The sequence below is a fragment of the Panthera leo genome, chromosome D3, assembly GCF_018350215.1.
Source record: "Panthera leo isolate Ple1 chromosome D3, P.leo_Ple1_pat1.1, whole genome shotgun sequence".
Classification (NCBI taxonomy): Eukaryota; Metazoa; Chordata; class Mammalia; order Carnivora; family Felidae; genus Panthera; species Panthera leo.
Genome location: NC_056690.1, coordinates 68918187 through 68931598, shown reverse-complemented (window position 1 = coordinate 68931598; position 13412 = coordinate 68918187). Strand labels below are relative to the sequence as shown.

The window sequence follows — 13412 nt, the reverse complement described above, 5'->3', positions numbered from 1 at the left end:
GCGCCCCTTGATTAGTTCTTTCTGAAGCATTCATTGCTTATCTCCTGTCTTGAGGTGTTCAACCAATTGAACATTCGCAACTGATAGCCATTTGACAAATGGGAAGGACACACTAAGGTGATATCTTACAGTGTGATACATAACACCAAATCAGGTTTTTGGCTCACTTAATAGTATGTTTACTGACTTCAAGGAGATAAAAACACAACTAATTTATCAGTAGCTTTTTTTTTTTTTTTTTAATTTTGGGGAAGTATCAGCTGCTTTCCCAAAGAGAAGCCTGAGTTTGAAGGCATTTGGGGCTGAAGTAATGTTATTAGTATATTAGGTTTATTAGATCAATCCAGTAGCCACTTAATGTGAATTCCAGTTGACGTGGTGTACCTTATGACTATTAAGGATTTCTGTTGTTTTATTTGTACCTTCTTTTTAAAAGGGTAGGAGAAGGGTGCCTGGGTGGCTCCTTGGTTAAGCATCCGACTTCGGTTCCAGTCATGATCTCACGGTTCGTGAGTTCGAGCCCTCATCGGGCTCTGTGCTGACAGCGTGGGGCCTGGAGCCTACTTGAGTTCTGTGTCTCTCCCTCTCTCTCTGCCCCTCCCCTGCTCCTGCTCATACTCTGTCTCTCTCTCTCTCTCTCTCTCAAAAGTAAATAAACATTTAAAAATTTTATAAAAGGGTAAGAGTATGTGGGAGGGGGGCGTTCAGTCCCTTCTGGTGGTGACATTCCACGATTCCATGAGTTCTTAGCATTAAGGCTCAGGAATGTAATATGGATTTTTCTAACTGACCTAGACCTGTTTTCTTTTTAAGCTAGGGGACCCCCCCCGCTCCCATCTTCTAGATAGCTTTACCTCACATTTACCTGATTTTGGAACTTCACAGACATAATGGTCCTTGAATGAAATCTGAGACTCAACTTCATACCAAATTCTGCTTTTTGGCACATAGTAGTGTTAGGAATCATTTACAGCTCTCTGCTTCTGTTTCCTTTCTCTAGATTTCCTGATACCCTTTGTTAGTCCTAATGACTGTGCAGAAGGAAACAAATCTCATTTTGTGTTTTTCATTCACTCACAGCACACGTTGGAATAACCGTGGGGCCAAGACCGTTGACAGGAAGTCACAGGTGTGGCTCACCCACCCAAGGATCACGCTTGGGTCACTGGGCAGTACGGCCATAAGAAGGACTGAAACTGAATTTTAGGTTCTAAAATGCTTGCCATTAGAACCATGGCTTTTAAGTAGGGTTTTCTCCGACCGGATTGAGGAAAACATCATTGGTTTAGCAACCACAGGCTTCTCACATAACACTTGGAATAGATTGTTCTTTCCATAAGCAGAGGGGGAAAATCCTCCTACCTATAATGGGTGCATGGGAATGTAGATTATCAGAGGCTAGTTTTAACTTCTTGCTAAAGAATAATGAAGGCGTGACTTTTTTTAAATGTTTTATTTATTTTTGAGAGAGAGAGAGAGAGCGTGAGGGAGAATGTGAGCAGGGGAGGGGCAGTGAGAGAGTAGAACAGAGGATCCAAAACGGGCTCTGTGCTAAGAGCAGACAGCCCGATGCGGGACTCAAACTCACGAACCAGGAGATCATGACTTGAGCCAAAGTCGGACGCTTAACCGACTGAGCCACCCAAGCACCCCAAAGGCATGCCTTTTCTAAGAATGGGTGATGTCCCTTACAGCCTTGGAAAACTAGCACATTTGCTTATAACTTCAATCCTAAGAATGTTCAAAGAAATTAACTCTTAAGAAATTAGAGATAACTCTTCCAAGGTGTCTCAGGTGGAATTGTCTTTCCAGATAGCTCTTGGACATATTGTAGCAAAGTCTGTGTTCTCACCTGACATGATCGCCCGCACTCCCCCTCACCAGTGGCACACCAGTCTGGGCTGAAGTGTGCCAGGGAAGCCTCCTGCCTGCCTTTGTCCCATGTATTCCACATGTCATCCACACGTAACTCCCAGCGTGGACCTTTCAGACTCTACGAGGATTCTTGTTTTGCCAGAATTTGTCTAAACATGATTCAGAATCTTTCTCCGGATCTGTATCTCTCACTCCCCTAGTTCACATATTAATCTCAAAAAAAGAAAACAGTGTAAAGAAAGGTTATCACTGATATAGCACTTAGGGCTTAAGTGTTAATTTGAGGGCATCTGGCCATACCATAATCTAGACAAGAGTAAACAGTAAAGGACTGATTAAAAATAGAATTTGTCTCCATTTACATATTATGCACCAGTCTAGTCCATGACTATAACTGATATACAAAGAGTTCCCCATTTTCCATAATTAGATAGATTATGAAATATAAAATAGGGCATTAATCGTGTATGTCAACAGTATCCATTATCCACGAGCTGGATTCTTCTACCGGCAAGAATCGGACGCGGCAGAATGGTGGCAGGCAAGGAGTGTGGCAATCTGAGAAGTAAACGAATCTGTTAGCTTTGAAGTATTGCCCCCCCAGACCCCAGTGAGTCAGCTCATTGGCTTCTCAAAGTGACACGGGCTTAATTTGGCTCACTTTGCTCCCAATAAATTGAGACACTTATTCCACTAACTCACCTAGTGTGCCATACTCGATCTTCCAAACTCTCCCCCGCCCCCGCTCCCCAACTGAGAACTGGGTTTTTCCGCAAACAGCAGTTTGTACACATTTGTTCATTTATTCCTTCCTTCATTTATTCGGCAAACAGCTCTTAGAGCCCTGGCAGTATTCTCAGCACTGGGGGACACAGCAGTGGAAAAATAAGAATCTCTGCCCTCCTGGAGCTCGTATTCTACTTAAAATTGCATCTAATGGTAGTATATTTATTTTCTGGGATCTCACTCTCCTGGCCAGCTAGCCGGGCCCTATCCAAACTGAGGAGCCCCTGCAGGGGGATAATTCCTGCCACCACCCACTCGCCCAAAAGCCTGCTTCCAACAAAAGGAGTTCTGCCAGTAAGTGCTCCCCTTTGGCCCTCTGTCGCCCACCCTGGAATCAAAACGTCCTCCTCCTCCCAGCCTCCTGAACTGGAATTGATCTGCCTTAGAAACAGGTGCACTGACTCAATAATGCAGGTCAGTCTTCTTGACTAGTTTATACATTTAGCAATCCAGACCGCTGCCTCAAAGCTAATGACCGTTAAATTACAAATATCAGTCCCCAACCTGTTCTCTCACCAAATGAATGGACTCGTCATCCCGGCCCTCAAGGCCAGCCTCCCTGTCTCCACCCCCCGTCTTCCCAACACCATGGCGGCTGGCCTCAGGGCCCGTGCGCTGGCCCCACGCTGCTTGCCAGGCCCAGGGGTGTGCTCTTGGCTCATGAGGGTCTCTCCACGTGCAGTGCCGGTTCCCTGTCCCCAGCCCTGTCCCTGCAGGTTAGAACCCATCTGTCGGGGCCTTTCTCCAACTTTTGCAACAACAGGAGAGCCTGTCCATCCATCCTTCTCCTTTGTGCCACTGCACTAGCCCTCAGAGAGGGAGAAATTCAAAACTAAAGATACCTTTCTTTCTGTGATCCCCTTAACCTGGGTCTGTAAGAGAAGAGTCTAACCAGGGATATTTGCTCAGGCTTCGCACTCAAGCGAGTTTCAGATTCTGGCCGATGACGTGATGGTAAGTTTATGGGGAGCTCATCACCAGGTTGGGTTCAACTTTCTACTCTCCATCTATGTTTCCTAAAGTTTTTTGACCACTCATTGGTCACAGAAGCTGTGTCACTTGCACAGGTAACAAGACAAGACATTGTCCTGAGCGAGGGGTGGCTGGTCACCCCACCCAAGCTGCCAGGACAGGTGCCTACTCACCCATAACCCTCTTCCTAGGTCGTAACTTAACTTCCCAGAGAGTCCCCCCTCCTGGCCAGCCAGACTGCTCCCACCTACGCAATGTATTGTGACTGTCTTCTGAACCACCCTCATCATGGACTTCTTAATTTCAGCTTTGTATTTCATAATTTCTAACTTTTAAGAAGTAGCCCTTTATAATTTTCTATGTTTTGAATTCAGTTTTTCATCGATTTTGCAATTCACACAAGCTAGAACTCCACATTCAGTGTTGCTGTCATTCATAGACCAGGGCCCGTCTTTTTGTCAGTTAAGTAACAATACTGGTTGATAACATTTGTAACTCATTCTACTACACACAGAAGAGACTGCAGTCCAGGCTTGTGCAGATGGTAATTTAGCTGAATACAGATGCTTCAAGTGTCTGTTCCTTATTTCTCCTGGAGTTTGCTTTCTGAGCCCATCTAACATCTTCCGACCCCAGTGTTAGCCAGATGGACCAAGAAGGGAACCCTCCTGGGGCACTGTCCTTCCATATTCCGTGCTGCCCTCTGTTCTTATCCCTCTCGAGTTATACCCTCTGTTAGCGGAACATCCATTATTTCTCTTTCCTTCCTCGACAACCTCAAGCACAGCACATTGTATGCAGCTGGTGCTTAACCAGCATTTAACTTAAGGCCCCGTCGCTGAAGGTGGCAATGTTGCACAGCCATAGCATATGAGGGTAAGAAGGGGAGGGAAGCTGGATAACCCTTCCCAAACGCACCCCCAGACAAAAACGTTGTCTGTGAATGCTTTTACCTTGCTGTCTTGCAACAGGATCTTGAAACCAGTTTGCTTTCCACGTGCACAGAACCTGCCCGCCGCAGACACTTACGTGTGGCGCTAACGGGAACCCACCTCCTCCCTCCTAACCCCCACCCGCCCGCCAGCAGTGATGGGTGCCTTGCGACTGACCATCACCTTTCACTCGTCTCTTCAGAGGCTAAATGTGGGCTTTCCAAGAACTCTCTTTAACGTGCTGTGTAGCTATTTGAGTTTAAGCTGTACTAAATTTCTGGAGCCGTGCCAGGTGCTTGCTAGAGTTTCTGGTGCTATCTATATAATCTGTAGGGGGAAGGGGGAAAACTCCATTGAACTTTCGTGGTAATAAAAATTATTGTAGTTGAGCCCTGTGTCTGCTCACTGAACTTCCTGTGGGTTTTCACCAAATCACATGACTGACAGCAAAAACGCTTTTGGTCTTTAAAGCTTTCGGTCTGCTTGTTATACGCAAGTCTCAATCACCAAATCAGACCTTTGCTTTGTCTCTGGGCTGGGCGTCCGGATGTCCCACTGTGGTGGGTTGATTCACTGGAGCTGATAAAAACATTCCAGCCAAACTTGAGAGTCTAGCATTACCTCTGGCTCCAAAAATCAAAACAACCGGATTGTTGTAAGTAGCTTTGGATTGAGACCAAGCTCCAAGCTTTTTGAGAGATGGGTTTTCTCTCCTTATTGAGCTGAATCACAGGACAACTGTCTCAGAAAGAACGGGGCAAGAGCCTAGGCCCAAGGTGAACAGCACCCTGCCCTCTGCTAGCCTGTTCCAGAAGGTTCTTGCCATAACTATCAAGTCAAAGCCCCCGTGTCCCCAGAATGCCTCCTGTGCTTTCCCAGAGTTTTAGCAGTCCTCAGGCACATCCACCCGACAGCCTCTGGCTAGAGCCCGGCGGCGGGGGGGGCCTGAGAAGTCCAAGAGGAGATGCGGTTAGAGAGCGTGTGGACAGACGTCAGAGCTGGGAAGGCCTGGCAGGGCCCAAGAAGCCCAGTCAGAATGAAGACACTCGAGTGAGGAAGTTGGACTTCCCTCAGCCATCACAGGATGGCATTATTGTTCTCCACAGGCTTGAAAAGGAACATAAAGAATGATTTTTTTTCTAGGTTGTTGATCTGACATTCAGACTATGACATTTCTTGGACTGAATCCTGACAAAATGTGTCCCCGGTGTCATTAGTGCTAAATAAAACCTTTTGTCTTTCTTTTCCTTAGCTCTCAAGACTTCTAAGACACACTAGAGGAGCACATATTTTTGAGAATGTCTATTTAAATCTCCAACCCTGTTGGCTCTCTGTAGCGAGACAGGTAAATTTGAGAGGGGATCAAATTAAATGCAGCTTGCGCACGGCTTGTTATACAGAGGCTGCATTCACATTCAATCAGGTTGACTGAATAGTGTTTCCAAAACTCTGTTATAATTTCTGTCTATTATTTCACCCCTTTAAAATGTTCCCAGTACACGGCCTTAAAAACAACTCGTTGCAAAAAAAAAAAAAAAAAAGGTAGCTCTTTACCTCGTGCTTTCAAATGTGTGTAGCCAGTTTTAGGGAACATGCTCTTTTTTTTTTTTTCCTGCTATTATGACTTATCCTCCGTTCTGAACCTTTTTAAAAAAGTGCCGGGGAAAAGTTCTGAGCAAAGAACCCCCAAAATAGCACCTCACGGCCTACGTGTCCCTTCGAGGAGAGAGGAGCCCGTAGTGTCCGTTCGGGGGCGAGCGTGGGTGCTGCCCACGGTGTTCAGGGTCTGCTGGTAATAGAAGTGCGTTCATGCTGTTCCGTCCGTGCTTGCTCTTCACCTCTCCTGTGTCCAGTGGCACACCCTCGGGCGACAATGACTTAGGCGTCCGGTCCGTGGCCTTCACGAGCCAGCACAGGCAGGGGCTGTGCCTGAACCTCCACCCGCTGAGCCACAAGCTCTGAAGCCACAAGAGCAGCTCGGCCACAGCCTCGTGCTTGTCTTTGTGTTAAGCATTTGGGAGGCTTAGCCTTTAAAGCCCTCTATTGTCAACCCACAGAACAGCCCGGGACCATTAGATATTTAGCCTGTCCCCAAGACCGCCACCAGCTCATCAGATTTGTCCCAGCCCTGTGAAGGAGACAAGATGGTCGAAATCAAAATCTCACGGTAAACTTTTATGTTGTAAGAGTCTGAGTGAGGATGTGAGATTTGTCCCAGGTCACCCAGCTACTGCGGCTGGACTTTGAGCTCTGAGTTGCCAGGATTATGCACGTCTTGCCCAGCTAGACTTTTAGTACTGTGCTCATGACGCAGTAGGCTCTCGGTACATATTTGCCGAATGAAAGAATCAGCGCCTTTCAGGTGCTTTTTCTGGGTACTTCCAAGATTTAATGAGTGGCTCAACGTGAAGTGTTAGAATGGGCCCGCCCTACGATAGGTGATCAGTTATGTTAGCCGTAGCCTCCGAATTGATGATGCTTTTACGGAGAACTTCTATAGAAATAACCATCGGTCAGCTTGAAGAAAAACTTCATAATAAAATACATGCCTGGTATTGACAGATAAACTTGACACCATTTTATATACTGTCTTCCGTATGTTATTATGTACTGTATTTTAGATGTTCTTGCCACTCTGGGTATCCTCCCTTGTTGAGACTCTGTGTACTCCATCTACTCCAGAACGAGATGGGTTGTTGTTTCGACATAAACTTGAGCCACAGCGAAAACCAGGCATTTTCAGCTCTGTTTGATCAGGTGGTGGGAAGGATAGTCGCGGGGCCGCCGCATGATCGAAGGACAGGCTTGGACTCATCACTGTTTCTAACTGAAGAGTCATCAGAATCCCCCAAAATCGTGAGGGCAGGTGAACCTAGTGCCAGCCACTCAGCGACTCTTGCCTAAGTGTCTTTAATTAAGCTGGAAGGAGTTCTTAGAAAAGCATTTGGTTTTCTGGTTTTCTTTCCCATTTTCCCCTCAGAGATGCAGAGAGCAGCCTCACGCGAATGGCCTCACATCCCTTCCTGACGCCTTCATAGGAAAAACCCCAGTATGTCCCCGGATGGAGAAAAGGTTTCACATCTTTTAGTCACTTCTGTTTCTAACAACAAGTGCATCGTATTGGTGACATTACTACTTAGAAATGTAGGATGTTGTTATTTCCAGCGGGAAGAGGGAATGTGGGGGCTCTGAGCTTCCCAGACCACCACCCTGTACCCGCCCCTCCCCGGCCCCTCGCTTCTCTCCGGGTCAGTGGGAGAGGTTTTCTCAGGTTTGAGGCCATTCTGAGAACTAGGATTTTCATCCTTATTGTTAGGGGGTAAATTTCCTCTTCAAACACAACCCCTCATTCTTTCTTGATTAGGACATCACTGTGGTTTGGTAATTTTCGAAGGACCAGTAGTGTGCCGGGTTCTGTTCCATGCAGTGAAAGAGCACGGAGCTACCGCTGAGGGGTTCTGCGGAGCCTCGGAGAGTTGAATTCCGGGACAAAGCACTAGGGTGGCCTCAACTCTGTGTCCGTTTTCACACAGACTTTCCCACCCAGTCAGACCTACACCGCCCCACGGGCTGGGTGACTCAGAACCGGCTTAGCCTCCAGGCCCCACTTGGGCTTCCATTAGTGGCGTTGTCTGGGTCGGCTCCATCAAGGCCTCGTGGCGACCACAGCATGCGCTCGGTCGCACAAGTGCAGGTTTTTCACGAGAAAGAACAGCACTGTGTTGCAGCCTATAAGACACCTGCTTCCGTGACAGAGACTTATTGCCACCTCCGAGGACTCTGTTCCCTCCGACCTGAGAACCCCGGGCCAGGCCGGAAGCAGCACAGAGCGTGTGAGGAGCTTCAGCAAGGGTGCCAAGGGCCCAGGCCCCCCAGCTGCTGAGCGGTTTTGGTGCACCCAGAGAATGCGGGCCCAGAGTGGGAGAGGCTCAGGGGGACTTCGGGAGCAGACAGCAAGGGGATGGCACACCAGGGGGCCCCGCTGAATGCCAGTCACCTCAGGAAGTGCTGGCATTCATCCACTTCCCTTAGCTGACCAGACTTCGTCAGCCAGACTGCCCGGGGGAGCCAGGGTGGGAGGAGGAACTGTCGCCTACGGCGTCACAGTCACCAGCATTGCCGTCGGCACACTCCGAGACTTTCAGCCTCCACTGACGGTAACGAAGAACCGATTCGCAACACTCCCGGTCTGAAAAGGCTGGGGTTCTCATTAAACCACAGTAGTTCTGCAAAGGCCTCTAAAGTATGGGGTACGTCGAGCGTGAGGGAGGCTGTAGGGGTAGGTATGCTGGTGCTAGAGTTCGGGCCACTGATAAATCCCATTTGTGTATATTCTGTATTTACATAACGCCTTTGGAGCCGTGGAGTAGAGTTGGTTTTCATTAAAGCTGTAACAGATGGGACCGGGCTCTGTGTGGTATGTTGAAGTAACATCCGTGACCAGGGTGACCCCCTTTCAGGAATTCCTATACACGTTTTCAAGATTTAACTCAGAACTCACCTTGCCAGAAGCATTTCCTGCTTACTCTGCCCTTCTCTCATCTTGCTGGAAGGCCGAGGATCCGGCACTTAGGTGTTGAGTCTCAGTTATTGCAAATGCTGCTTTCAAATCCCTACAACTCGGTAGGTGGATGGGTGGGTGCCTGGGTGGTTATCCTGCCCGCCCCCCCTCCTCCATCTTAGTTTAGGCCTGTTTGCCTCTCTCCCCCCGCCCCCGCCCTGGGCCAGGCCTATCTCCGCCTCTGCCAGGTGCCCTCCATTCTCCACACGGTGATCGGAGGCATCCCTGCACAGAGGCCTTCTCGCCAAGCCCCCTTCTCAGACCCATCAGAGGCTTCCAGGACACCCGGGGGCCTCGAGACCAGCAGCCCCTCAGGCTGCTGGAATGAGAACCACTTCCTCTGCCCTGGCACGGGTAGAATGAGAGAACCTAAAGGCCAAATCCTGGTGAGGCGCTACAGGCCGAGTGCTTGCTTACCAGCCGGGTCCCCTGGCTACGTGCACAGAGTCAGACCTGGGCGATTCCGGAGCCTCAGTGAGGAATCCCCCAGCCTCCCTTCATGAGGCCGCAGCCCTCACCATGGGCCCCAGGAGAAGGCCAAGGCCAAGCTGTTGGGAGCAGCTGCCGCCCCGGAACCGGCCCGGCCTTCCACTGTGGACACGTGCCTGCCCCCACAGGTCAGGGCTCAGGAGTCACGAGGGAGAGCGCTCATCTCCAAGGCGACTCAGCCCTGAAAGCAAAGTCTCTCAAGAAGAGCCAGCCCTCAGCCTGTGCGGCAGCTGGTCTCTCCTTGAGCCCTCTGTCAGCCCAGTCTGACTTTTGTCCTCCCGCCTCTCCCCCTGTTCGGGTCCCTGCTCCGCTCGGCAGACTGACATTGGCGGACAGGTACTGACAGGGTGACGTGTCTTTCCTGTGGGTAATTCGCATCTTCTCAGGAGTCATCTGGAAACTGGCCCGTAAAGCCCCTAGAGCTCTCGGGGCCCGTGACCAGTTAGGGAGGCGGGCTCCCTGCATAGCGCAGTACCACTGAGACACTGCCGCTGCTTTTGCACGGAACTGGAACATTATAAAATCGTCTCGTTTTTGTTGCAGAAATTTCCAGAACTGAAATTCAAGTATGTGGAAGAGGAGCAGCCCGAGGAGTTCTTTATCCCCTACGTCTGGTCTCTGGTCTACAACTCAGCGGTAGGCCTCTATTGGAACCCACAGGACATTCAGCTCTTCACAATGGACTCCGACTGAGGGCAGGACACCACGTCCCCCCTCGCCTCCCTCCAGCCAAGCAGCCCTTCTAACTATTTTCTCTCTGGGGAACGGAAGTAGACAGATTGCCCGGTGTATCTTCCGTCAAAGAGGATCACCCGAGCATGTTTCCCTTTCACACTTGGATTTGGAGAATTGGTGCCCAGTTGGCAATAGATCACTCAGCTTAGATTGTAGTGCAGAAAAATGGGGAGGGGAGTACCCGACAATAATAAATGCAAAAACCTGCTATTCCACACGCAATTTTATTTCTAAACCAAAAATCTAGAGCTTTTCCAGGAACCTGATGCCTTAGGCATATAACACTTCACCAGTATATACTGTGGGTTTTCTGTTTCGGGTTGTTGTTTTTGTTTTCGCACATTCAAGATTTTTGTTTTGGGTGTGTGTGTTTGCGTGTGTGGGTGCGCATGCGTGCGTGCTTCTTTCAACATTAAGAAATACCTGAAAAGATGACAAGACAGGAATTAATGAGGACATGAAGTCACATGTGTGAGGGGTTGCCTTTCAGAGGGCCCATGATTTAATAAACACTATGGCCGGGCAGTTGGATAGAAGCCTTTAGATCAGATCCCCTGCATCTTTCTCAAAGAAAGAAATGGCTCCTTCTCATGAAGTTCAGATTAGCTTTTCTGTGGATTTGGCCTCTGAGCTGTAGCTGAATTAAATTGGAGTCTAGCACAAATTAAGTTAATCTACTCCGTATTAATCATTGGGAAAAGAAAAGTTTCATTTTGAAAGCAATCTTTTTTCTTCAACCAGACTAATAGGAGAAAAGGAGACCAATTTGATTAATACAGTACTCTACATGAGATGAAAAACATGTTTTTCTCTTCATTTCTGACTGTGCTTAAACCCTTTTGGACCCTGAGTTGGAGGAAGAAGCTTCTAGCCGCAGGCACTGAGGGCGGAGTGGGATGGTCCTTGTGAGGCCCGGTCTGAGCCCACGACCACCCTCTCACAGAGCGTGGCAGTTCCGTGAGGCGGAAATTTCAGTTCTGGAATGAGGAGCCTCATTTCCATTCTCAGAGACACGAAAAGAATTTGCTTTTCTCCATAGAAAGCACACGGTCCCAGATGAGACCAAGCACCCAGTTTCAATCTGCTGTTGCCTAGTCCGTATGAGGAACGAGATCCTCTCCTGTCCCTCTGTTCCCCGGGCTGGAGACCAGAGTCATTTTGGTCCGTCACGATGTGAGAGGGTCTGAGAGGAGCCATCTCCAGTCACACGAAGCTCTGGAAAGGTCAGAAACACACCAGCACATCAGTGCACACCTGTGTGGCTTCCACCCGTGAGAAGCTTGGGCTGCTCCCTCCCTTCAGGGGCTTTGCGGCCCACCAGGCCGTTTCCTTGTCGTCAGGACGATGCTGGAGCCGAAGCTCCCTGAGGCTGACTGACTGACGAAGGGCCGTCACTCGTGGCTAGACCCAGGAGGCAGGTGCAGTTTGCCCGTTGTCTCCTCAGGCCTTGCTCTGTTCAGGCCTCTTAACTGTCTCCACAAATGGCAGGAGACCCTCGTGGATCTCACTTACCATCCCGCGGACAGGGTGTCAGCCCAGCAGATGAGGCACGTTAACAGCTCCTGCTCAGTCCAGCCCAGTGGGAGAGGTGGTTTGAAGGTGGAAGGATCAACCCTCACATTCTGAACAATTATCGTTTTAGGTAGCAACATTTTCCCCCCCCACAGGGAAGTGAGACCCAGCTGGAATTTGTTTCCAAAGCATGTTGATTTGCCTCCTTTTCCTTTAAACCAAAACACAGAATTTTAAAAGGGTCCCGGGGAGCAAGTGAACCTCTGGTGGGACCGTGGACCTGTCCTTGGAGGCCGAGGGCTGGGCAGTGCCGTGGGGTTGTCACCATGCCGCAGGACCATCCGTTCTTGTGGCAGGAGGAAATAGCGTCCCCCAAAAGTCAGTCAGGGAGCCCTTGATTGAGGGGATCCTGCATTGCCCCCTCCTGAGGGCCGCCTGGCTCACCGAGGTGCCTCCAAAGCCCCATTCTCAGCAGGTTCCTCTCCCCCACCCCCCCTTAATTAACCAAACAGTGGGAGTGCTCACTGGTCTCAAAACCCAGCCGTGGCTACGGCCTCACGCCGTACATGAGCACATGCTCCCAGATACCAGTGCAGCCCTGCCTCAGCTCTGGAAACCCACCAGGAGTCTCTTCCTGATTTTTGTGAAAGACTTACTACGACAATAAATTTAACTGATAACCTTGAGTTAACGCTTGCATTAATTTGCTTAGAAATCTGTTTTCCACAAAGTAAAACTGTGTAGAATGAGGCAGCAGAGGACCGTCGCGTGTTTGGATGAGAGTTAGCCTCTGATTTTACCCAAGATACGGAACTGTTAACTACACTGTGTCATAAACCAAGAGTTCTGCCACGATGCTTCTTCTGGAAAGCACGGGACCCTCTCAATATCACCTTCCCTCTCAAGAGCTGAAGGCCACGTGCAAAAAAGCTTCAAAATGGTGCCTCTGATTCCCATAGTCACCCGTCCAGCCTGGTGCTGGCAGATCTGTGAACAACAGCCTTGTAGTGTTGGCCCCACGGGGCGGCCATCATTCACCTGCAGACAGGAGCAGAGGTGTGAAAGATCTCAAGGACAAAGACCAAGAAAGGAAAGACTGAGAAGGTCCCCGAGGTGAAGCACAGGAAGGACACTGCTCTGGAAGGAAATCACAGGAGCTGGGGAGGAGGAAGGTGGAGAGAGGAAAGAACATAGGACCAGCATCAGTCCAAACACTCGGCAACTTCCTGAAGCTTGCTGAGGTAAAGACAGAGAAGTTCAGTGGAGTGGGGGATACTTCCACCGAATTTCTGAATCTCTTTAGGCAACATACTGGCCCTTAGGTTCTGGTGAGCCAGGGTTTTGCCTTAGGCATTAAATCTCTCTGTGTAACTGAGTCACTCTGTGCTCCTTTCCAGAGTCATAAAGTAGAATTGTGCTACTTGCTCACACTTTATAGGCTTGGGTTTGTAAGGTCAACCCTTTGGGTCTCTTAATTCCCTCCCAGGCACCCTGCCTGCAATTTCAGTAGTTGCCAGCTGATATTAGGGACTGATCCTTGGGCTTTCTGA

The 13412-nt window shown here is 49.3% G+C and overlaps 1 protein-coding gene across 6 annotated transcripts in view; it reads left to right on the top strand.

The window, feature by feature from the left end:
* The window catches only part of DYM (dymeclin), a 351049-nt gene extending 340489 nt beyond the window's left edge, over positions 1-10560 (top strand). For 3 of the 6 annotated variants that reach the window (XM_042910992.1, XM_042910994.1, XM_042910993.1), the window contains exons 17-18: positions 5818-5910; positions 10159-10560. In XM_042910992.1, the coding sequence (XP_042766926.1) occupies positions 5818-5910; positions 10159-10308 (243 nt within the window). In that variant the 3' untranslated portion in view covers positions 10309-10560. Of the gene's footprint in view, positions 1-5817; positions 5911-7545; positions 7669-10158 lie in introns of those variants that run through there. The other 3 variants (XM_042910997.1, XM_042910996.1, XM_042910995.1) reach the window with 2 other exon arrangements.
* The last annotated feature ends 2852 nt before the right edge of the window (positions 10561-13412 follow it).